Source organism: Mustelus asterias, chromosome 12, assembly GCF_964213995.1.
Source record: "Mustelus asterias chromosome 12, sMusAst1.hap1.1, whole genome shotgun sequence".
Taxonomy (NCBI): Eukaryota; Metazoa; Chordata; class Chondrichthyes; order Carcharhiniformes; family Triakidae; genus Mustelus; species Mustelus asterias.
This window is the reverse complement of record NC_135812.1, coordinates 11,777,260-11,804,455: the sequence shown is the minus strand read 5'-3', so window position 1 is coordinate 11,804,455 and position 27,196 is coordinate 11,777,260. Positions and strand designations below refer to the sequence as shown.

At 39.1% G+C, this 27,196-nt stretch overlaps 1 protein-coding gene across 2 annotated transcripts in view; it reads right to left on the bottom strand.

The window, feature by feature from the left end:
- Positions 1-8,648: 8,648 nt before the first annotated feature.
- The window catches only part of nlk2 (nemo-like kinase, type 2), a 148,693-nt gene continuing 130,145 nt past the window's right edge, over positions 8,649-27,196 (bottom strand). Inside the window, exons 8-12 of one of the 2 annotated variants that reach the window (XM_078224740.1) lie at positions 18,148-18,201; positions 15,174-15,260; positions 14,485-14,683; positions 12,292-12,385; positions 8,649-10,410 (exon numbers count right to left, since the gene is read on the bottom strand). In XM_078224740.1, the coding sequence (XP_078080866.1) occupies positions 10,356-10,410; positions 12,292-12,385; positions 14,485-14,683; positions 15,174-15,260; positions 18,148-18,201 (489 nt within the window). In that variant the 3' untranslated portion in view covers positions 8,649-10,355. The remainder of the gene's footprint in view (positions 10,411-12,291; positions 12,386-14,484; positions 14,684-15,173; positions 15,261-18,147; positions 18,202-27,196) is intronic. The other variant, XM_078224741.1, reaches the window with a different exon arrangement.

The window sequence follows — 27,196 nt, the reverse complement described above, 5'->3', positions numbered from 1 at the left end:
GGATCTACAGGCATTTAGAGATGCAAGGACTGATTAGGGATAGTCAGCATGGCTTTGTGAGTGGAAAATCATGTCTCACAAATTTAATTGAGTTTTTTGAAGGGGTAACCAAGAAGGTAGATGAGGGCAGTGTAGTTGATGTTGTCTACATGGACTTTAGCAAGGCCTTTGACAAGGTATCGCATGGTAGGTTGTTGCATAAAGTTAAATCTTACAGGATCCAGGGTGAGGTATCTAAATGGATACAAAATTGGCTTTTTGACAGAAGCCAGAGGGTGGTTGTAGAGAGTTGTTTTTCAAACTGGAGGCCTGTGACCAGCGGTGTGCCTCAGGGATCAGTGCTGGGCCCACTGTTATTTGTTATTTATATTAATGATTTGGATGGGAATATAGGGGGCATGGTTAGTAAGTTTGCAGATGACACCAAGATTGGTGGCATGGTGGACAGTGAGGAAGGTTATCTCCAATTGCAGCGGGATCTTGATCAATTGGGCCAGTGGGCTGACGAATGGCAGATGGAGTTTAATTTAGACAAATGCAAGGTAATGCATTTTGGTACATTGAACGAGGGCAGGACTTACTCAGTTAATGGTAGGATGTTGGGGAAAATTACAGAACAAAGAGATCGAGGGGTACAGGTTCATAGCTCCTTGAAAGTGGAGTCACAGGTGGACAGAGTGGTGAAGAAGGCATTCAGCATGCTTGGTTTCATCGGTCAGAACATTGAATACAGGAATTGGGACGTCTTGTTGAAGTTGTACAAGACATTGGTAAGGCCACACTTGTAATTCTGGTCACATTATAGAAAAGATATTATTAAACTAGAAAGAGTGCAGAAAAGATTTACTAGGATGCTACCGGGACTTGATGGATTGAGTTATAAGGAGAGGCTGAATAGACTGGGACTTCTTTCTCTGGAGCGTAGGAGGCTGAGGGGTGACCTTATAGAGGTCTATAAAATAATGAGGGGCATAGACAAGGTAGTCAATATCTTTTCCCAAAGGTAGGGGAGTCTAAAACTAGAGGGTATAGGTTTAAGGTGAGAGGGGAGAGATACAAAAGGGTCCAGAGGGGCAATTTTTTCACACAGAGCGTGGCGAGTGTCTGGAAACAAGCTGCCAGAGGTAGTAGTAGAGGTGGGTACAACTTTGTCTTTTAAAGAGCATTTAGATAGTTACATGGGTACAATGGGTATAGAGGGATATGGGCCAAATGCGGGCAATTGGGATTAGCTTAGGGGTTTTAAAAAAAAAAAGGGCGGCATGGACAAGTTGGGCCGAAGGGTCTGTTTCCATGCTGTAAACCTCTGACTCTATGCCTCCAAGATTCCCTTCACTGGGATAACCAGTGGTTTGGGGTTCCACAGCAAATAGAAAACATAGGAGAGATTGCAGATGCGAACTTGGGGAGGAAGAGGGGTTGAATCAATCCATTGTTACCTTATTAACCCGTAGGAAAGTTACAACAGATGCTCCATAGAATTCATTCTTTCTGGTTGTATCACAGCTTGGTATGGCTCCTGCTCTGTCCAAGACCGCAAGGAACTACAAAAGGTGCCGAATGTAGCCCAATCCATCACGCAAACCAGCCTCCCATCCATTGACTCTGTCTACACTTCCCACTGCCTCAGCAAAGCAGCCAGCATAATTAAGGACCCCACGCACTCCGGACATTCTCTCTTCCACCTTCTTCCATCTGGAAAAAGATACAAAAGTCTGAGTTCACGTACCAACCGACTCAAGAACAACTTCTTCCCTGCTGCTGTCAGACTTTTGAATGGACTTACCTTGCATTAAGTTGATCTTTCTCTACACCCTAGCTATGACTGTGACACTATATTCTGCACTTTCTCATTTGCTTCTCTATGAACGGTATGCTTTGTCTGTATAGCACACAAGAAACAATACTTTTCACTGTATGTTAATACATGTGACAATAAATCAACTCAAAGTAACTAGCAGGAATCAAGCGGAAAGTCCAGAAGTGGCACTTTTCCAGCGAATCAAAATAGGGAGTATTTGATATTAATTCCTCCCGCCAGCTCCATTCCTATCCTGGATACAATTTGCATATTTTCATTTTTGCTAAATTGGCTCATGCCATTGGCAAAACAGATCGATTCCCGTTTGATTAATCAAATTCCATCTCTATATGTTAACTTGGATTTCAAACTAGAGGCTATTATTTTAATAATTTATTACATCTTGGCCATAATGAAAGCCAAGATCCACAAATTAATAGTCCCGGGCAGGCATTTATTTCAGCGGAAGTTGCTCAGATCACCTAGTAAATCGCTGTTTCTAATAGCATGCAATTCAATTAAGCAGGGGATATCACATTGACAGACTGTTCTGCGCAGATATACCTTCGCTTACAGCCTAAATGGTTCAGAGCTGAGTTTGGGCAAATTAAATTCCAACCTTTCAGTGGCAGCTGAACAACTCGTTGGAAGTGGAGTCTCTTCACGCTTAATGTCACCAGGCGTGTGTCGTAATGTATGTGGCATCTTACTAACGCACGTCAGAATCAATAAGGCCTCTGTAAAATATATTCACCTCCTCCATGCGTTTTTAAAAATATGAATATGCGATTTGAGGATACGGTTTCTTTCTTGACAGATTCCTTCAAGCTTCACTCCTGTCGTTCGCAGGTACAAACAAGCCCTCTCCAAAGCTGGGGAGGGTGGACAGGTTCTGGGCTCCACTCACGCCAGTGTACGCCTTCCCTTAATGGATCACCCTCACATCAAGACAGTCTCTGCTGTACCTCACTGCACTGCTCTTGAGATTGGAGACACAGTTGACGTGATGGAAAATCAAACATCCGTCCGACGTGAGAAAAGCAATTACTTTAACCGCTCGTTTCAATGTTGCAAACAAGTGGCCAGTTCCCACTCTCATTTAAATGACATTGTTCAGAACCACTTATTGTACCTGTACTATTACGATGCATTAAACATTTTAAAAAGCTAATGCCACAAAGGGCACTCCTAATTATAGATCAGCTAAACTAGGAGCAAAATAAAAAGTCACGGTTTTTATGTAAATTATTGATAGTCGGGAAGTCACTAAATTCAACAACTTCAATATGAAATTATTCTTAAAACCTAGAATTCAACAAACACCGTGAGGAGACTGCTTAAACAGAAAAAAAAACGAAGAATCATCTGTTCCAATATGTAGTGCTGGTTTTATAACTTGCATTTTAAGTTGTTCGCTGTATTCCTTAAACCGTAGTATGGCACCAACTTTTGTTCAACATGTCAGTCCTGAAGAAAGGTCCTTGACCTGAAACGTAAACTCCAAATTCTCTCTCCAGAGGCTGCCAGACCTGCTGAACATTGCCAGCAGCGGCAGTATTTTTCCTTTAGTTTGTTTCTGCACTCCGGCCCTGCAGCCACAGCAGAAAGGCTGAGTGAAGTGCTACTCTGGAATTTGAGCAAATAACCACCACGCTTCTGCAAAACATTTGAGCTGAATTGAAGGAATCTGCCGCGACTTTAATCCGCATTTGGGTCTGGTTCATCCTGTCCTTTCCACAGAGTTCTCCTACTGGTTGTTTATATTAGTTGGCTTTTCAGGTGCGCATTGCGCACAAGTTCGCTGTTGCATTTGTCTGTGATACAAAAGCAATGTGTTGCCCCGTGTGCTTGGTGATGGTCTTTTTGATGATTAAACAAATCATTAAATAACTTAAAGAATTTAACCTACTACATTGAAACAAAAATAATCCCATCCAGTCATCGACTAAATCACATAATTGTTAAAGTGCAGGACGCCATTCTCTCCGAATGAGTATTAAGGCTTAGTGTCAACCCCCCCCCCCCCCCGCAACCTTTTCCTTGTACCCTTGTCGCTTGTTTATTTTCAAATAATTATCTAATGGCCTCCTGAATGCCTCCATTGGTATAATTTTAAAATAAGGCACAGGAACAGAGAGACTGGGGGTTCACAACTTCTCTGAAGATGGCAGGACAAGTTAACAATTCCCCTCGTCTGGCGCCTATTTGGGTACACGGAGGAAGAATTTAGCATGGCCAATGCACCTAATCAACACACCTTTTGGACTGTGGGTGGAAACCAGAGCACCCGGAAGAAACCCACGCAGACACAGAGAGAATGTGCAGACTCCACGCAGACAGTGACCAAAGCGGGGAATCAAACCTGGGTCCCTGACGCTGTGAGGCAGCAGTGCTAACCACTGTGCCACCCAGTGGTTGGAAGCAAGAGTCAATGATAACTTACAAAAGGTAAAGTGATCTGTACCTAGAAAAGAACACTTCCTGGGGTTACCAGGAAAGAGTAGGCGGTATGGAACGAATCAGATCATTCTTTCAAGGAGCTGGCACAAGCCTCTTTAAGCTGTAAAGGGTCCACAAGTTGCAGCAGTGAACCAATTCATTGCTGGAATGCTTATAGTCTAGTTACAGTCTACAGAAGTGGACAACAGATTTCCTTCCCAGAGTTATCCAAATTTCAACTGTAATCCATTTCCCTGTAGCTAAAGGAAAAACTGCTTTTACTCTCTTGCAAAATTCTTCAGTTCTTCTATTTCTGTAACAAAAATCTGAGCACTTCAGGATATAAAAACTAGTGTGAATATCAGGACTTAAGGAGGACATAAACTTGACGAGAGTTCCTTTGAGTCTAGATGATTCCAGGGGTGCCCATTGGGGTAGATGTGAATAAACCATTTCCTCGGATGGTGGAATCCAAAACAAGAGGCCATTTGATAAACAATGTTTTACACAAAAGAGTCAGAAATCTGTAGCTTGCTCTAGATTGGAGGGTCAATTCAAATACTCAAGACTGAGACACAAATCTTTGCTACACATGGATATTAAAATATATGGAGCAATGAATATTTAAAGATGGAATTGAAGTAGAAATTTTTAGTGGTAGGAAAATTTCTAGAGGCTGAATGGGTCTTTTTTTTTCATTCACCAGATGTGGGTGTTGCTGGTTGGGCCAGCATTTATCACCCATCCCCAATTCCCTCAAACTTGAGTGCATTTCAGAGGGCAGTGTTTAAAGAGTCAATTGCATTGCAGCAGGATCTGGAGTCATATGCAAGTCAGACCAGGTAACGATGGCAGGTTGCCTTCCCTAAAGGACATCAGTGAACCAGATGGGTCTTTACAACAATCGGCAATGGTTCGTGGCCAGATTTTGATTGAACTCAATTTCACCATCTGCTCTGGTAGAATTCGAACCAAGGTCTCCAGAGCATTAACCTGGATCCTGGATTTCTTGTCCAGCAGTAATATCAGTATGCCTCCCCTGTTTCTATTGTACAATATACTTCCACAGAAAAAAAACAGTACACGTGTACAAATCAATGGTTTAAGGATGCAATGCCATTTCAAAATTTGGGAGGGGATAGGTGCATTGTAATTGCACATGGTTAAATGTACAATGCAGGCCAATCACCTGATCTAGGCCAGCTGTGACATGCATCACTAAATTTAATTATACATTCATGCATCATTCATTATACATAAATTGCAATGGATCAGAATTACCAAGGTTCTAATTATAGTAATACAAGACAGACTTCTAGGTGAAAAATTAAAACAAATCAGAATGTATTAAGCTGCCTCTACTACATACTCTCCATCAAGGTGCAAGCTATGGTTTGAATAAGACATATCTGTGAAATCAAAAAAGAATTCTGTAATATAAATGGCTAGATTTTCAGAAATGAAATCTTATCTGTATTCATCTAACTGCCACAATGTCATCCAAGATTAGATATAGTGTCAGGCTACTAATCAATGTCCAATACTAGGTCGGAGGACAGGCTCCATCATCAAACCTGGCCAAAAACAAAAATCTTTTAAAACAATTTATGAAGGGTGGAAAAGAATGAGAAATATAGGAAAGCCAATTCTCCCCTTTCTACTCAGGGGTACACTGCTCAATTGCACCGTTCTTAGCAAGAGCAGAGAAAGGCTAAATTAGGATCAAACCCAACAATCATTATATTTAATTCAGGTAATCACCAAATAAACTTGGAGGCATTGGAGAAATTCCTTAAATGGAGTTTTCAAATCAGACAAATAGATCATTAATACATTACCTTTCCATACTGGTACAACATCAAGACAATTTTTTTTGTGTGTGCAGCCATTTGGCATAATTTGTGCCAATTATTTACAAAGATGCATTGCCCTTTAAAACAGGTTTAATTTATTTTGTTTAATTTGTTTCAATAGTGGGTGACTTCTGAAATTTGGCTTGGGGGGGGGGGATTACTGAATTGAACCCAATGCTGGGATGGGAATTGAATTACTTTAGCTTGTGGCTGCAGTTAATTAGGATCAACAAAAGTTAATTTGGCTAACCTCAATGTCAAACTTTTATCCAAGGCAGTTTTCTCATGAAAAACAAAGTTGCAAAAAGAAAAGGGAAATATGCATAATTCTTTTACATCAGCCTTTGTTCATGTGAAAATGACTGATTTAGGGGATTGCAGGGGTTTTGAAAAAAAGGAACACTTAAGCCTTTTATCTGAGTATTCGTTCATAAAATCTTTCAAGGCTTCATGATTGGGATCAGGTATTTTCAGAAAGTCTGGTAAAGAGGCAGAATTTCAGCGACTGAGGTATTATATAAAATTAGATGCATTTTAATTGGAGAAATTATTCAGACAGGGTAGTTTCACAATAACTAGAGCTCAAAAAACACTGATTATGTGGATGCAAGTAGTATGTTTAACCTTGAAACAGGTATAGAACTAGAAGTACAAAATAAACAAATGCCAAGTGAGAATTTAGAAAACATCACTCTCAACCTTGTCCCCAAATCAATGATTGTTATCAATAGCAAATGTGATTTAGCCAGCTCTTTCGTTGCCCGAGTTAACATTCAATTAGGAACTGATTGATGGTGATAATGATAAGCAATGATAGATAAATACTGTAGAGAACAGTGTTTATTGCCATGAGCTTAAGACTTTGGAATTGTCATCTATGGAAAGTAATTGGTCAGGTCTCAATCACCTTGGATATCAGGGAGAAAACTTTGTAGAAGCTTCGCCATATGGGCAGAACCCATTGACCAATGGAAGGGAGCTTGACAGATTGAATGGCCTTTTCCTGTTGTTTTTTCCTTCTGTTAGTAAAACAATGTAGAGGTCTCAGTACATAAACACTTCTCCTACGTTTGTCATTTTCCATCTCTCTCAACTTCATAAATGAATCGCAACTCTATGGATATGTGCATTTGTGAATATCAATGATAGTGGGAATTCCAATTCCAGTGTCAGCCAAAACATTTAGCTCTGTAGCTATCAAACTACCCATCATACAGAATATAGTCATGTCCCATGCATGATGAACACTAGTTACTGTAACTAACATTTCATCATTATCTATTTAAAGAAATGAAGCCAAGTACCGAAATACCAATCCACACTACTCAACTTACATGTTCATATCCATCTCATTTGTTGATGCTTGAATCCATAGCAATGTGTAGTAACCTTCATGCTCAGATTGCATTTAGCACATGCATGCCATTTTCATTTATGTTTTAATATTAAGGTCCAGTTTTATTTCTTCAAAAACATCTTTTCTTCACCATGTTACTTCATTCTCTTGTTTGTGAATTTGGTAAATTCAAGGCAATTGACCAAACAAACCCTGAATATGGCATTCTAAAGCAAACTGAACAGTGCCGAAAATAACTTCAGTCATTGAGTGGATTTTTCCCTTCTATATGAAGATGCAGTTAAAAACTGACTGAATTGCAAATGGTTACTTTTGGATTACATTTTTTTGAAAGACCTGAAAGGAAAACTCAGTTTATACAAGTATACCATAACCTTTCCAGTGCAGAACACTTGGGACAAATTTCTGGATTTTGGAATTACATTAGAATGCTTAACCACAAACGTGTGAACTGGTGAACATTGCAGATATAAATATTTACCTGAAACACAAAACAGTGCTAAAACATTGTAAAGCAGAAATAAAAACTGTTCCACTTTTTCAACTGTTGTATCCTCCAAGTTTCAGCTCCAGCAGCCAGAGAGAGAAATCAGGAGAGGGAGATAAAGATTGACAAGAGAGGGACCATTAGAGAGAGAGAGAGAGAGAGAGAGATAGAGGAAGTGATCGAAAGACAGAGAGATATAGGGAGACAGACTGACAAAGACAGTAAAGAGAAACAGTGACTATCTACACACTTGCATTTTCCTGTGCTACAGTCACTTTAACTCATCATCCATTTTCTACCCTTGATCCCAAGATCAGGTGAGCCCATGCCTTCTTGATTTGTTGCAGGGCCCAAACAGTCGAGTGGCAGGCCACAAGTTAAACAAGTTGCTTGGGTCTGCTCAAAAAGTTTCTGGACAACTGGCATTCCTGGATTTTACATTTCCAGAATGGAGAGATTATAGTGTAATACTTTTGTGGGCAAAGTTCTAATTCACAGAAAAGAGCACACAAAGTTTAGAATATTCAAATAAAGCAAGATAATGATGTGTGCCTTTTCAACACGTAACTAATGGCATAAGATAATTAAACTCAAGAAATAGGTTTTCCCTCAAAGATGCTTGAGAATCAATGGCTAGGTACAGAAATCACAAATCAGAAAGGGAAACTTAATAAAAGGACTTGTGTCTAAATATGTGATGACAAACTCACTAGTACCACATTGATTTTCTTTTAAATGTCACATTTAATGAATTTCCACCACTGTACTTCAAATCTACATTGTACAAAGTGACCGGCAAATGTGTCACAGGACGATGAACCTCAGGTGAAGTCTTGAAACTGGTTTCTCAGCAGGCTCTCAGGACTTTTTTTTTTGCCCCCGTTTACTGAAAACAGAAATCTTCAAATACAAGCCTTTAAAGCTTCATTTGTTAAAGTTCGAGGCTTAATAACCTTGTATTTTTAAAATTCATAAACCTCTATTATTCCTAATTGTCAATAGATGCAATTTTCAGCATGACAATCGGTGTCACAGCAAGCCATTATTTCATTTAAGTTAAAATTTTAAAAGGAAAACAGGATTAGGGATCTAACTGAAATCTGTGCACACCTTTGCTCTGGGTCACTCGCAGCAAGCGTCCAATGCTAAATACAGATATGAACTACAGTTATTTAACAGTCAAGTACTAATGACCGAGCCTGGGGTCATATTCTCAGCTTTGAATACAATTGCGTATTTAAGACAATCCATAAAGGTTCCTTCGTACATGTGAAAAACTTTTTTTTCTTAAATATAAAAGCTGGAAGGGACATTCAAGTTTTAAATCCCCACGCTGAATTGTTTTTAAAAAAAACGTGGAGGTAAACAAACCAAGTTGTATACTCCTGGAGGTAGAGCCTTCAATTTCTGTTCATATATACATATACACAGAATAGTTCAGTGTTCCAGTAGATAAGGATTTGTCAGAAAGGATATTAAAACTGCACTACTGTGACGTTTCAGATCAACACTTCCACACAGTTCTGCCTAAAGACACAAGACACAATTAACATAATCGCCTATGTGCTGCTTTTTTTTTCCTGTTACACTGTCCAGTGCAGAAAATAACTTTCACGGAATATTTCACAGACCTAAAATGTGCAAGCTAATTCCTCTATACAGTAATGTCAAGACTTTTAAAATCTACCCAACACTGGACTTATATACACAAGTGATGTGGGATGATGCATGCTTGAGGTTTGACTGCAGAAATAAAACAAAATGTTTCTAAAAATTGGTTAAATATAATTAAGGGACTGGGGAAACATAAATTACTTTGAGTGATAAATCCACACTCACTCCATCTCTTTCTAATCACAATGTTTTACAAACAACAGCAAACCACTGTCACAGCTCTGAAGAGAAGCTAAAGAATTGATCTGTCAGGTGACATGCCCATTTCATTAAATAGCCTTATCAACTGACGTGACTTCATGATTGGTCGGCATAAACTTTGTATTCTTAGCCAGCCTCGGTTCCAAGTGTCTTCAGGAATGGGTCAGCGTTGATTCCTTAGAGATCCTGTACATGCCTGTTCCATGTCCCACTTCAACGTCAAGACACCTAGTTCATTTTAGTGCAGCTTTTGTTTTTTCCAAAGCCAAAAAGCGAAGGCTGCACATGGTTCCATAAATACATACAAACTGTGCAGCTCTTGCTAAAGCTGCTTTATTTCAAAGCATAACCACCAATTTTATCCCTAAAAAATACAAGTCCAGCATATTCCTAAAAGTATATTCTTTACAATTATCAGTGGTTTATTTTAACTTCTTAAAAATTTTATAAGTAAAATTACACACTTGTCCCGACATAAATGGTACTGCAAATTTTAGACTCTAGTGAGAACCTAAAATGTTTGTCATCAGTAGTTTCTTCCACTTACTCCCATACCAGTGGCGACGGAGGCATCTCAGAGGGCTGAGCTACTGTGGAGCTGTTGGAGGACAAAAAAAATCAAAAGAATATAAATCATTTCAGGCTTTATGATGATAATTAAGCATTATAGAAATTTAAAATGTATCCAGATTCATTTCATATTGCTCATTTCCAACTGGCCAAACAGAATAGTTCTCAAACTGGGGCCTGCAGCCACTTCAGGATTCAATGAACCCATCAGCATTATGGATGGATGATGCGAGCACTGTGGGTGTTCTGTGGTCAAGGTTAGATGAATAAGTGGCAGCTGGAGGTGAGCTTGGTACGAGCCATGAGTGGTGTGCACCAAATATCACACTCATTCCATAGTATTTTTAAGTAAATACTCGTTTTCTCAAAAGCATCATCAAAACACTCTTGGTATGCTTATTAGGAGTAATATACACTATGAGTGGATGGTGATTGCCAATTCATTTGTAAAGAGGCCCTTCAATCAAAAAAGTCTGAATATTGCTGTAAAACGTCTCACACTGATTATCAATTTCATTCAAAGGTCAATAAAATTGACGAACGACAGATTTGTTGCATTTTAAATGGCTAATGGACAAGTCAATAACAGAACCGATTCCAAAACATTATACCTCATTTGAGTAATGAAAATCTAACTGATTGAAAATCAGTTATTCTGGATGTATTGCAAATAGCTTAATATATTTAATGGCATTATTAATAGTACCAAGAATGACAAGGATACGATATTTTGCTTAAAAACTGAAAAATAATCAAAAACTTCCGACGTAACTGAGGTGCATATTCTCAATTTTGCTAAACCTTCAAATTGAAAGAATGATAGACTTGACTTTTAGCCCCATCGATCGCTCAGCTTTAGAGGAAAACGTACACTTATCCATAACTAGACTTACAATATCTTCTGTGCTCTGCAAAGGGGAAGCACTTTAAATCTAACACAGGGTGCCGTCAACTTTACTGATGTCAAATGCAGATTTCAAAATAAATAATTCATTATGATATGCAAGTTGAAAATAGGCTTGCAAGACATAAGTGTTCAGTATGCACTGAACTCAGCGAGGGCTATGTGGTAAGTACACAATTACCACAGCCTCAGTTCAGTGGGCGGGAGAGATTCCTTCTCTAGGTCACTACTCTCAGATCCCTGATCACCACTGGAAGTGTGCAATAGTGAGAACAGGGTAAGGAGGCCAGAACTTGTGGTATGCCTTCCACAGCCAAACAGCTTGTCAATATTCAGAATCAGATATAAATAATAGTCACACAGGCAGGTATAGAGAATGTACTTGGTAAACATATCAAAGTAATGACAGAAGTTAAAAAAAGTTCTTCCCCCAAGAGTGGAATTTCTACGAATGAGCAATTCTGAATCTGTACTTTGAACATTACCCAACGTTATTTATATATTATCCTCTGTGCATTTTCTATTTATGGCAAAAAAGATTGGTGACATTTATACTTTGTGCAAAAAATATCCTCTGAAACACCAATAATTCAAAAACAGAAACAAATTAAGGTGGTCTGTTTTCAAGAAGTCCAAGTGACTTTAGGTAATAGATTTGGAATACAATATGGATTCAGATCTTGTTTGCATATTTATCTCAAGTCTGTCTTTAGTGAAGATGATTTGAAAATATTCTAAAAGATTCTTGTTCGTTTTATAAATTAAAATCTCTACAAATTATTTCATTTCACAAGGATATGCAATTTCCATTATTTAGGATAAAAATAAATACATCATTCCAATGTGCTTTTTTAAAATACAACAACATTAGCTTCCTGATTTATTCACTTAAAGAATGGTACCTTTCAGGATTGACTTGGATTCAATACCTCTTTGTAACTCAGCGAGACGTTTCTGCCTTTTTAAATTGATTATTCCACACCAAACTGATCGGCATCAACATACCTGATAAAGCTTTTAAATGCAGCAGACTGTGGGTTGATGCATAGTGGAACCCTGTTCCCTTTCTGCTGTTCCAGAATGAATTGATGAATGAGCTCTGTAGGACAGAAAATGTTATATTCAGTCTTCAGAATACAACTGTTTAATTTGCCAAATTCTGCATCATTTTGATCTGTTTCACAATTTCTCCCATCAAAAGGTTTTATTTTGAGCAAGTGAAATCAGTTGAAGATGTGAATAATTGAACCATATAACTGCATGTAAAATTCTGCAATGCTAATATTCAAATAGCACCAGTGCAATGGAATTTCAACAAATGATATGGGATAAGGCCTGCAATTTCTCCACAAACTTGCATTTATGAATTGTCTTAATATGGAGTATGTCCCAGGTCAATGGGAGAAAGACAAGACGACAGATAAAAATGAACATATGCAAACAAAGAAATAAGAAACCAAGAAATTAAAAGATGCAAATGACAGTTTAGTTACAAAAATAAATGTTTCTTAGAAGGCTTTTTGAAGGTGACGGTGGAGCGATAAGCAGACAGGTATGGGGGATGGGGGGGGGCTTGAGATGAACTAAGTTTTTAACTAAGTTTTCTTAGTTAACTGAGGAAAGCCAGGCAGCGTGCCTTAATGACTCATCTGGTAGCTCTGACATCCATTATTATGAAGGGATCCAAAAGGTTAGTCATGATACAAATCAATTCCAGCTTCCCAGATTGCCTAGATCCACTACAGTTCACCTATTCCCGCAACAGGTTCACAGCAGACACCATCAACTCTGGAACACCTGGATAACAAAGACACCTCTGTCAGACTCCTATTTATTGACTACAGTTCAGCTTTCAACACCATTATTCCCACAAAAACCCATCTCCAAACTCCATGGCCTGGGACTGTGCTCCTCCCTGTGTGACTGGATCCCAGACTTCCTAATCCACAGATCACAATCAGCAAGGGTAGGGAACGACACCTCCTCCACAATTATACTCAACACCGGTGCCCCACAAGGCTGTGTCCTCAGCCCCTTACAATACTCCTTATACACCTATGACTGTGTGGCCAAATTCCCCTCCAACTCAATTTTCAAGTTCAATGATGACACCACTGTAGTGGGTCGGATCTCAAACAATGGTAAGACGGAGTACAAGAATGAGATAGAGAATTTGGTGAATTGGTGTGACGACAATAATCTCTCCCTCAATGTCAACAAAACGAAGGAGATTGTCATCGACTTCAGGAAGTGAAGTGGAGGACATGACCGTCTACGTCAACGGGTTGAAATGGAAATGGCCAAGAGCTTCAAGTTTCTAGTGTCTAGATCACCAACAACCTGTCCTGGTCCCTCCACGCTGACGCTATAGTGAAGAAAGCCCACCAACACCTCTACTTTCTCAGTAGGCTAAGAAAATTTGGCATGTCTGCTACGATTCTCACCAACTTTTACAGATGCATCATAGAAAGCATTCTTTCTGGTTGTATCACAATTTGGTATGGCTCCTTTTCTGTCCAAGACTACAAGAAACTACGAAGCTCAATCCATTACGCAAACCAGCCTCCCATCCATTGACTCTGTCTACACTTCCTACCTCGGAAAAGCAGCCAGCATAATCAAGAACCCCACGCACCCTGGACATTCTCTCTTCCACTTTCTTTCATCAGGAAAAAGATACAAAGGTCTGTGGTCACGTACCAACTGACTCAAACAGCTTCTTCCCTGCTGGCATTGGACTTTTAAATGGACTTACCTCATATCAAGCTGATCTTTCTCTACACCCTAGCTGAGATTGTAACACTATATTCTGCACTCTTTCCTTTCCTTCTCTATGAATGGTATGCTTTGTCTGTATATTGCACAAGAAACAATATTTTTCACTGTACGCCTATACATGTGACAATAATAAATCAAATCAAAGATTAGGATGGAAACAGCAACAAATTGTAGTACTCCACTTCTACTGCCACAAAAGCTTAGTTGAGACAAGGTGCTGAACCTGGGACCTGCTTTGCATGACATAGTTTACTATAGCGATGCATGTACTCCATTTATCAGTCCTAAAGCAAAGGCATCAAGAACAATGTGTTGTGTTCTATCAATTATAAAATGTTTTTGGTTAAATATAACTAGTATGCTGTAAAGCTTCAAATCAGAAAGCTGCAACTATAAAACAGTATTCAAAATTGCACTGACCTTTAACCTGCCGAACAGATGTCAGGTTTTTTTCAAAGCTGTCATCAAATTTGGGATTGGTGATGGGCTCAAAGTCATTGGTGTAAACTCTTCCTGTTGATGTGGTATAACAGCATTTGCACATACAAGTGTGGTAGCGAAGCCGTCCTTCATCCAAGTATGGATGGGCCAAGGCATCCTTTGCAGAAATTCTTTTTGACTATGGTATAAGGGAACAAAAGCTTCATCCAACAACCTAAACTTTATAATGATTTTGTGAAACATATACCTTTCTACAGAAGGTATGCTTACAAAACTGGAAGCAAAAAAAATCCATTTCAATTTGAACTTTTATTACCAGTATAGAAAATAATAGATTAGACAGAGCATTTTTAAGAAAAGGCACAAAGTGCTTCTAGTACAGCAGGCTCATTCTTAAAATATTGCTGAAGTGACATCTCCAGAGCAATGCAAAGTGATAAGATCCCAACTGCAGAAATTCTCAAATTGATTGCATTTCACTTTAATTGCAGGAGACTCTGAGGCTGTAATTTCGAATTTCAGTAAAAGAGCACCATTATATTCAAGAATTAACAGTGATCGTAGAAAATAGTCTGATGGAGATTATAAAATTGGTGTTATCGGGAATACATTTTCATGTAGGAGGTGGAGCTTTACAGTACAATTTGAAAAATAGTTTGCATACTTACAGGATCAAAAACTAACATCCTGCAAAGGAGGTGGACAGCTTCATGGGTAGCCTGGCTGGATAGCGTGTAAAGGACAGGAAGTGATGGCTGTAGAGAGAGGAAATAAAACCTTGAAGACATCAATGATTACCAGCTGTATGTGAAACTGGTCACTTAAAACATTTTGCTAAATATTGGGGTGATAATTAAGTAAAAACAGGAAACAAACTTTGCCAAAATGTTCCCAAGTTAATCTTGTGTTCTGCTTTAATCATTTGATCAATCAAAAAAGATCCTATTTAAAGTCAAGTGGCTATGGTGAAATAGAATACAAACTCTTGGAGAAGGGAGACTCACTCTTGCTTTGGAGTCAGTTCTTGTTTTCACACCCAATTCACATTCCAAGTTAAACTGCTTCTTACGAATACAAAAGTTGGGGTGTGAAAGCAGCACATATTTATTGACACTCAATTTGCAGATATGGCTTACCTTTTGCAAGCTTGCAAAACAGAAAACTTACATGAAACGATGCTTAAACCAATGTAATACCATCACACAATGTATTGTTTAAAGGCAACTTTCAAATCCCACAATTGATCTCGTGATATTTACAAATATCATGCTTTGTGACACTTAGTTGAACTAAACAGATAATTTTGGTGCAAATTTAAATATTAGCTCAAACACTTTTTAGAGAGACGTGTTTATATATTTAGGCCTTTGTCTAGCTTGAAAAAAAATGCCTATTCAGATTCCTGTACCACTCAACGTTAGGTCAATTTTTCATGAAGTAAGCTCAACATGAGTATCTCGGCAATAAGTGTATAGACTAATTGCTTAGCCATGAAGAAATAAGCCAACTTTCTCATAATTCCATGCTTGTTTTAGGGTTGGTGTAGACAAGGCAAAGATTCTTCGCCCATCTTCTGTCAGGGAACAATCAAATGAGGCACAGGGGCATAACAGAGGCAGTAAAACAAATGAACATTGCTAGACACGCTATTCCTTTGATTAGGGTAATCTGTGCTCACATCTTTAAGCTATGGTTTGCTATGAAAAATACTAGCAAAAAAATCATGGATTAAATAAAACATCTCCATTCTGTTGTAAAACCAGTAGTTTCAACATATCTTGGCTAGTACATTTTAGAGAGAGGAGCAGAGCACCTGATAAGCCACAGATCCTGAGAATGTGGCCACCAATCAATTTATCCATTTTACGCCAGGAATTTTAGACATAGTGCAACTTTAAAACAAATGTCATTTCACTAAATTGTTCTCCAAGTTATTTAAACATTTAAAATAATTACCACATTCTATAAATACTGTTCATTTAGTGCAGTCTAAGAAAACAAGAGTGCAGCAAGAAAACTGAGTGCAAGCATGAAGTTTGGTATATGGGGGAATTTAAAGTGCTAATCTCTTTCTTAAATTTCACTCTTAAAGATCTAATCAAGTCTGTAATTAACAGCAAGTGGAAAGCACTGTGTAACCAAGGAAGTTCAACTCGTGCCCAGGCAGAATTCCACAGACGGCAGCATAATTTTTGTATCTCATCCAAGTAGCCATTCTTTATACCATCCTACTTAACTGACAGCCATTACAAAGCCTGATTCTATGTTATCAGGTTCTCAGAAACACTACCAGAAATTACTGAATAGCAAACCAGACACTTTGCCAATCTTAACTTTTCCTACCCCACAGTGACTAACTTCTATCCTACTGTGACTGTGATATTTCTCACTGTTACACAATGAAGATTGGCAATGGCTAAAACTAGACCAGTACTGTTTATTCATTGATATAATTCAGTAATACACCATTCAATGCCACCAGAGAAAATTTAATTGGTTTCAATACACACACTAATAATGTGCAAGCACACAGGTCCTACAACCTTAATTGAATCCACAAAATAAACATACTGAAGAATTTCAGTTGTACAAGTTGAAAAAGATAGCTCCTTCACCAAAATAACTGCAAACTATTCCATAGATTGGCTAGGTGCGCAAAACAGGTGGACAATTACAGCACAATCAAATCTTGAAATTGTTTTTTGTTACACATTCAGTTCAAATAATTGGATGACTGAAGACATGAACTAACTTGCAAATCAGTACTGGAGTCACTTTATGCCTGGTTAAGCTTTCTACAGGGTAAGTCACAGAAGATCTGAACTACAAATTACAAATGAGAGATAAATTCAGTTATAAAATGCATTAAGAATTGTTTCCGACTTACATTTGGTGCAGAATTTAAAACATATGCTCCACAATTCCTACCACCATGATACCACCACCTCTCACTCCCCTCCTGTCAATATTCTGAAGGCACTGTTCCCTCCTTGACATTCTGGTCCTCTCCTCCATCACCCCCAGCACCTTGTCCCCTTCCCATGCAAACATTTGCCTTTTTAACTCCTCCTGCCTCACCTGTCCAACATCTCTTTCAGATAAAGCAGCGGCTTGTGTGTACTTCCTTCAATTTAGTATACAATACCAGCTGCTCACTCACAATACAGTCACCTCTACGGATAGAAGATGCAATGATTTTGATATTCCGGAATTCCTCAGATTCTAGCACAGCTGAAGGATTGAAGGCGGCTAACATAATTCGCTATTTAATAATGGAAATAGGGGACAATAGGTCAGGTAGCCTAATGTCAGTCTGCTTATTCAAATTTGTTGACGATAGATGAGAAAGCAAGCTATGTGGAGGATGCAAGGAGATTGCAGACAGGTTGGGTAAAAATACTCCATTTGCCATGTTTTTGTCCAATGTGGCAAAGTGTGAAATAAAAAAGAATATTTTTTGAATGGTGAAGAATTGGGAAATGTGTGCAGAGGGACCTGGGTGTCCTTGTGCATTACAGCAAGTTAACATGCAGATACATGCAACTAGGAAAACAATGGTATATTAATTCTTCTTACAAAGGGATTAGATCATAAGATTAAGGAAACTATACTATAATTAACAGGAAATTAATGAGGCCACACCTGGAATCCTGTTTGCAGTTTCGGTCTCCTTACCCAAGGAAGGATGTAGTTGCCCTAGAGGGAGTAGAACAAAGGTTCACTAGACTGATTCTTGGGATGAAGGGATTGTTTTATGAGGAGTGATTGAATAGAAGAATGAGGAGGTGATCTAATTGAAAAATTTTAATGGGTAGATATTGATAGTGTAGATGCTGAAAAAATGTTTCCGAGGAGAGAATTGAGAACATAAGGTCACAGTACCAGAATAACCGGTTGGCCATTTTGGCCAGAGATGAGGAAATATTTCTTTACTCAAGAAGTTGTGAATATTTGGAATTTTCTAACCCTAAGAGCTAGCTACTGATACTTGGTCATCCAGTATATCCAAACAGAGGTTGATAGATTTTTTTGGGTACAGGGGTGCGAGGACAGTGCAGGAGGGTGCAGTTGAGGTAGATTATCTTATTGACTGGTGCAGCAGGCTTGAAGGGTCAAATGACCCGTCGTGCTCCTGCAATGAATGCTAACAGCTGCACTATTATTGAAAAATCCAGAAAATGCTTCAATCAAAAGCTGTTCCTTCCTTAACATAAATGAGCTTCAGCGAGTCTTAAAAAACAATCTCTAAATTTTGTGAGTGGACTAGCAACTGAGGTCACAGTACTGAAACTACATAGTTCTCATGGTAGGTTAGCTTGAACCTGCACAAAGGAAACATTCAAGACCTTGAAATAGTGCCTTACAAGGTTAATTCCTGATGCTGGAGGATTAAGTTGTGAGAACAGGCTAGAAATTTTTGGACTCTTCAGTCTTGAAAGGCAAACATGAATTTACTTTATACAGCTATACAAGTGGAATAGCAAGGGGTAATCCAGAACAGGATGATCACAATTGCTGGTCAATAAACATAACTTGGTAAAAAACACTTGGGGAGTAGGTCAAAAAGCATTTCTTTCCACAACACTATCAATATCTCGTAACATCTCCCAGGTAAGGTTTGGCCTTACACAAGATGCCAAGAATGCATCGCAAACAGCTACAATGAAAGTCGTTGAGTTTCATCTCTCCCACAAGTGCAGCAGTCCTCTCAAAAGGCAATCATCCAAGAATGTTGGCACTTAACAAGCAGAGATGACTTTGGTGGCTTGGGTACATTTTCAGGATGGAAAATGGTTGCATAGCTAATGATATTCTGTTAGCGAGGAAACCAGAGCCAGATGACGAGTAGGATATCCAAAGTTTTGCTTCAAGAATGCCTGCAAGCATGACATGAAGGCCCTAAACATGGATTCTCACACCTGAGAACTAGCTGAGAGCCGGCATTCGCCACCATAACAAACAGTGGTTACAGCTGCTTGGCAATAGGTGCCACTGAAAACAGCTCACAACACCCGATTACCATGTTACAGAACCTGCTTTTCAAGGATTAGTCTCTTAAGTCATCAGCAAAAGTTTATATGAAGCTACCCCCTTCCCCAGCGGATTAGATGTTCTGCATGCCCATCATCTTATGCAGAGGAAAGAATGCTAATGACTTCCAGGTAATGTACTGAAGGCAAAATCTCTAGCAATATTGCACCAGACTGGTATGCACAAAACATTGTACTACAATTACACTCAAAAAAGGGATTGTACTTAATAAAAACCTGCAAAAGCACGGAAACTATTTGCTCACAATGAAAAGAAGAACTATAGATACAAAATGTTTACCTTTAAAAACATGATGTGATGTGTTTACAGCTAGCTCAATTTCACAATGTGGAATACAATAATGAAGTACGAAGTCTGTGGTAGTTCTGCATCTTAAATCAAAACACTAGATAAGCTTTAAACAAGAAGCTTAAAATGAAAGTGAGTAGATGCAACATAACTGAAGTAAAAATATGAATCCTTTTGATTAGTTTCCAGTGCTAAAATGTTCAGTATAGCACCGTTTTGGGACGATTAGTTACAATGGTTGGTTGGGATTCTGTTCCAACCTAGCGACAACAGGGCAAAAACCCATCTTCCCCTTGCAGATTCTCCCAAGGGAATTAAAAACAACTAGGGCATGGATTTGCAAGTAGTTATCTTGTCAAAGGGAATATATATATTTGCTTAAACTTAGTACTTAATAACCAAATAAAATTGCATAAAATAAAATGAAACTTTAGCATTTCAGAACTGTAAGAAAGACTATTTTGCACTTCTTTTGACTGCACTTAGAAACCTTACTATGCAGGAGGCGGCCATTTGGCCCATCGAGACTGCACCAACAACAATCACACCCAGGCCCTTTCCCGTAACTCCACATATTTACCCTGCTAATCCCTCTAACCTATGCATCCTAGGACACTAAGGGGCAATTTTAGCATGGCCAATCAATCTAACCTATACATCTTTGGACTGTGGGAGGAAACCGGAGCACCCGGAAGAAACCCACGCAGACACGGGGAGAATGTGCAAACGCCACAGATAGTGACCCAACTCAGGAATCGAACGCAGGTCCCTGGAGCTGTGAGGCAGCAGTGCCAACCACTGTGCCACCATGCTGCCCATAGGTAGAACATGCAGACTCTGCACAGACAGCGACCCACGCCAGGAATTGAATCTGGGTCCCTGGGGCTGTGAGGCAGCTTAAATATGGAGCATTGAATTGTGTACAATAGTTTAATGAAACTCTCAACTTGTGTTCAATAGCAAACACACAATGATTACACCAGATTATTTTTATTTCAGAAAAAAATATTCTGCAAGTATTTAATAATTAAAATTGGGAATCAATAAGGTGAATTTGTTCTAATAGCATAACCAATTAGAAAACCAGTACATGGATTCACTTACAAACAAGTTACACAATGCAATTGCAATCTAATTTCATACTTCACCACAAGCCTTTAATTTGACCATAAAATGGTCAGCGAGTGAACCTCATCAACTAGCTTCTGAAAATCAGTTTCTGCAATAACAACCAAATTTCTTTCATCTGCTGAAAGTCCACCCGTAATTAAAAATGACACAAGATCACTGAGGGTTGGGGTTTTTCACAAAGTGTTTCATAATTTAAATATAATTTTCATCGGTGTGCTGTTCTCTTGAGAAGGGGCAATTATGAAAGCCATGGTATTTTCTGATCAAGGCATGAGTCAGTCATCTATGATTATAACCCAAGTCTGATTAAGTCCACTGCAGAAAAGTTTTAATGGTATTTATTATTTAAGAACCCAAAGAAATGTTCTTACGCAACTGCATGTTCAAAAGTACTTTGTCAAATAATGCTGTACATATTTCATTTACATAGCCCTCAACTGAAAGTCAACCACAAAGTGAATTCTAATTCAGGACTTTGTTTCTTTTTGTAATCTGGAAGCAATCATACTTTAGCTGCATAAAAGCAAAATACTGTGGATGCTGGGAATCTGAAATGAAACAGAAAATGCTGCAAAAACTCAGCAGGTCTGGCAGCACCAATGGAGAGAAACAGAGCAAACATTGAGTTCAAATACGACCCTTCTTCAGTTTTTCTAGAATTTTCGGTTTTTATTTCAGTTTACTTGCAGTTTAAGTGGAGAAAAATCGATATTCATCTGGAAACTTCATGCCAAGAACTGAAACAGCACTTCAGCATGACAATTACAGTTTAAATCTAGGATTAATGCTTAAAATTTCTTGGAATCCAGTGTTGGCAAAATTTAAGGTTTGTAACTCTTCAAGATAGCACCCAGCAATGATGTGCCAAAAATTGTCCATTCCAACTTTTAAATAAAAAGTGCATTTGAGGCAGATTTGAAACAGGCCCACAAAAATGGATACGGTTCTAATTCAATGCATACGTGAGATTTTTCTTTTACATCTTTTGACTAAAACTTAATTACCTAGTTTTTTGAAAAGTTACTTAAAAGGCCCAGAGTTTACTATTATTAGTTGCTATTTATTTCAGAGATAATTAAGATTGGAATTTTAAGGCAGAAACTTAAAAGTGGCAACTTGGTCCAATGGAAAGCGGGGCGGCACGGTAGCACAGTGGTTAGCACTGCTGCTTCACAGCTCCAGGGTCCTGGGTTCGATTCCCGGCTCGGGTCACTGTCTGTGTGGAGTTTGCACGTTCTCCTCGTGTCTGCGTGGGTTTTCTCCGGGTGCTCCGGTTTCCTCCCACAGTCCAAAGATGTGCGGGTTAGGTTGATTGGCCAGGTTAAAAATTGCCCCTTAGAGTCCTGAGATCCGTAGGTTAGAGGGATTAGCAGGTAAATATGTGGGGGTAGGGCCTGGGTGGGATTGTGGTCGGTGCAGACTCGATGGGCCGAATGGCCTCCTTCTGCACTGTAGGGTTTCTATGATTTCTATGAAAGACAGCTTAAGCGAAAGTGCAGCAAAAACAAAGACAACTCAGGAAATTCTGTTATAAGATGGTATTTTAGGTTGTGTACGTTTTGGCTTACACTGATCAAATTTTAGTCCCAAGGCTATGATATGACGCTAGATTAGACATTACTAGATTGTTACAGTGAAAGAAAACCACAATTTGGTTTGGAGTCAGTATGCCGCATATCTGTTATACTTCAAAGTGTTGTAGCATCTTTCAAATACCCGACATTATTTACTTTAAGCATTTCCAACATTTGATTACACTTTAATGCTGAAAAAATTCATTTGATTTCTTCCTAAATAATTTCAAAAAATTCAAATCCTTTCCAAAAAACATGAAACTCTAATAAAGAACAGTACCAAAAATTGTTTCACTTGGAGCAAGATAAGGTTCTTTAAAATCTTACATCCCACTATTCTGTGCTGTCCTGTGATGGGTCTCTAGGGCATTAACGCCACGACTATAGATTTTACACACCTTACAGTGGAATTAAGGAAAACAGCGACAACGAACGTCTAGGACTGGAAAAGACTCTACAATTCACCTAATCAGTTCAAAATCAAATAGCAACTACATTTGCTCTCAAATATCTATCCAATTCTCTTCCATTTTCCTATACAATTTGTTCCATTTAACTCCATTTAACTCTAGGGGAGCACTTGTGTATCGGTACTGTAAAATGAGATGTAACCACATACATAGGGTGGGGGATGTGTGGATCAGTTCTCCTGGGAATCAGTCTAGAATGAAAAATGCTCAATTCCCACAATCTGAAGTAGGTGTTGCAACAAAGAATTTTGCATCGGAGGGATAATTACAAGCATTTTTTTTTGTTTCTTGATACAGGATCTGGAAACAGTTAGTAAGTTCAGGCAATACAGTTCATTTGCATGGAACTGTAACTATTTGCCCTTCAGACTGAAATTCCCAGTAACAAAATAATTCTTAGGTTTCTTAAAAAAAAACTCTTCCTAAGGCAGCCATCATTCCACAAGCAATTTGCACTTCAGTTCCCAGGGTTGCACTGTTCTGAAGTGTTGTCCTTCAGAACACTTGCTCAATACTGGCACCAATCTTTACATACTGATATTTAGTTACAGAGTTCCAGTTACAAGCATACACCTTCTAACTCCAACAATCACATTTTTAGTCTGTCTATTTATAGGCGACTCTAGTGAACACCCAGCAACTACATACAATTAACACAAAGACAATGATGCTATTAGAATTTACTTTAATTAAGGTATAAATCTAACAGCATCTTCAAATGGGCAGTTAAACGGGGAAATCATCCTGTCAGAGGCTCAATTGCCTGGCTCCTCCAGTAGCCAAGGTGTAACACCATCATGCCGAGGGACCTAGCATTCAAATACATGAAAGGGGTGACATTGGAGTACTTTCCTACTCAATTCACTAGAACATTTTAACTTAACTATTCAAGCTTAAATTAATTTCTAACCACTTGAAAAATTTGAATTGCTAGTGGGGCATATGCTGAAAATATGGAAATATGAAAGTGTGTAAAGATTGGCCCAAGCTGTTTATCAACAGCTTTTGTTTATCAACTGGCTTTTTTGGAATAATTTGTACCACAAAATCTGGACCATTATCTGTAATCTCAGCCTGGCATATCCTTCACTCAACCATTACCACCATGCTAAGGGATGAAACCTGGTTCAAAGAAAGTGCAGGAGGGCATGCTGGCAGCAGCACCAGTCATACCTAAAAAGATGTTTCCCAATTTAGGCTGCTGCTGTCATATTGAAGTCTCCAGCTACAAGAGGTTACAGCCGAGATAATCCAACCTGACTGCACAATTTCAAATGACAGTTTGCAACAGAGAGATTCCATCCATTTGCCCAAGAGATGAATTTCTAGTCATCATTACAATGTAGCATTTTATTAGTCAGCTACTCCTCTGGACAATTCAGTTCAATTACTGAAAGATTCAGAAGGGATTTTCATGCTATTTTGAAGAAATATTCTCCAATCACGTCAGATAAGTTTTTTAAAAGTTTATTTATTAGTGTCACAAGTAAGCTTACATTGACACTGCAATGAAGTTACTGTGAAATTCCCCTAGTCACCACACTCCAGCACCTGTTCAGGTACACGGAGGGAGAATTTAGCACGGCCAAACCCAACACCTGGCCAGTACGTCTTTCAGACTTGTGGGAGGAAACCAGAGCGCCCGGAGGAAACCCACGCAGATACAGGGAGAACGTGCAGACTCCACACAGAGAGTGACCCAAACTGGGAATCGAACCCAGGTCCTTGGAGCTGTGAGGCAATAGTGCTAACCATCGTGCCACCCTATGATTATGACTGATAAAATGAAAAGTTTAGATAATTTAGTAAACTAAAGGCAGACAAATTGTCAGGGCATGTTGGGATACACCCCAGAATCCCAAGGGACAGGAGGAAGACAATTGCAACTGCTTGTGAAATTATGCTTCACTACTCTGTTGAGCATGGAAGTGCTGTGGGGACAGGACTGGTCAGAGCAGTACCCATTTTTTGAAAAAGGAAGATTGAGCCAATATTGGCAATTGCAGGTTATTTTGCTTAATAGCTGCGAAGCAAACAAAAAGGCAAAATCTTTATCTATTTTCATTCTTAAAAAGAAATTAGAAGTAGCTAGCATAGATTTCAATAAGGATCATTGTTCTCAACAATCCTCAATTTCTGGAAGAGGTATCAGACATGATGGACGGTGGAAACCTTGTGGATTCAGTGTACATGGACTGTAAAAAAGCCTTTAATAAGTTACTACAGAAGATTAATAGTTTGAATTTATTTACCATCTGAAAGAAACTCGGTGTCACAGGTGCGCAATCAGATTAAAACTGATGCTGAGCCAAAGGTGGAGATATTAGACTTGGGTGACTAAATTTGGTGAATGAGATTGATGTCTTAAAAAGGAGAGAGACATGGGTAACTTTAGATAGGGAACTCTGGAGCCCGAGCCCAGATGGCTGAAAGCACATTGTCAATACGAGGGTGACAGGAGTGGTGGATGCACAAGCACCTCCTCCGCCCTTCATCAAGATCATGGCTGATTTACGTGTTGAGTTCCACATTCCCCATCTACTCCCAATAACCTTCGATTACCTTGCCCAACAAGAATCTACCTACAAAATATTCAGTATCCTACTTAGAACCATAGAATCCCTACAGTGCAGGAGGTTGTTATTCGCCCAATTGAGTTTTCACCGATTTTCTGAAAGTGCATCTTACCCAGGCCCACCTCCCAGCCCTATTCCATAACCTTGCGGGGATAATTACCATGGCTAATTCACCTAATCTACACATGTTTGGACACTATGGAGCAATTTAGCATGGCCAATCCACCTAACCTGCACACCTTTGGACTGTGGGTGGAAACTGGAACACCTGCAGGAAACCCATACAGACATGTGGAGAACGTGCAAGCTCCACACAGAGTCATCCAAGGCTGGAATTAAACCCTGGCACTGTGAGGCAGCAGCACTAACCACTGTGTCACACCATAATCTAACAGGCAAGCTGTTTTGTAAAATTGATTTTCCCCGACTGGGGATCCAACCCAGGCAGAGGTGGCAAAGGCACTGAATCCTAACCACTCGACCATCAGGGACCGATACTCCTTCCACCACCTTCTGAGGCGGAGCATTACAAAGTTGCACAATCCTCAGAAAAAAATTCTTCTCATTGGCCATTAGGGGCAGCACAGTGGCAGACCCTCAGTGTCAGGGGGATTAGCAGGGCAAATACGTGTGGTTACAGGAATAGAATCTGGATGGGATTCGGTGCAGGTTTGATGGGCTGAATGGCCTCCTTCTTCACTGTAGGTATTCTGTGATCTCTGTCCCATAAGAGCGACCTCTGTAAACTGTGCCAATGTTTATTCCAATGTCCACCTTGTCAATACCGTTCAGGATCTAATTTTACATTTAAGTCATCCCTCACTCTTCTTTAGTGGAAATGAGTCCAGCATTTCCAACCTATACTCATAAGACAATCGCTCACTCCAGGTATCAATATAGTAAATGTCCTCTAAACCGCTTCCAACGCATTTACATCCTTCCTTAAATAAGGAAACCAAACTGCACACAGTATTCGAGATGCTATTTCACCAATGATCTGTATAACATTCTTATTTTTACGTACAATTTCTCTTGTGATAATAACATTTCATTAGCTTTCTTGATTTCATGCTGCACCTGCATTCTTTTTTTTTTAGGACTTATGCACCTTGGCAGAGTTCTTGGGAGGGCTGTAGGGTCATAGAAGATTATAAAGAGATGGAGGAGTGAGCCATGAAGAGAATGGAACACAAGAATAAAAATTTTAAAATTCAGACGTTGGTGGATCAACATCCCACAAGGAATGGATTTAGTTTGCAATTTGCAAATCCTTCTCTTACCCTTTTGCCCTAGAGTTCTAGACTGCAGTCCCAGCAGTGATGTCAATGGATATCAACCCACATGCAGACCTGTGCACTGGCGCAGTTGGGTATTGGTGGCCATCTTACATGGTCATATTGCATTGGTAGGATACAGTGATACAAAAAAATACATAAACAGATAATAAATGCAACCCAGGCCCATTTCCAACCCCCCTTTCTTCTCATGTTCTTCAACATATTGCAGGCTCCCAAGTCCTTATTTTTTCCTGGAATTCTTTGTGTGAATCACTCCAATCAGATTATCACCCCTTCCACAGCACTGATAATGCCCTTATCAA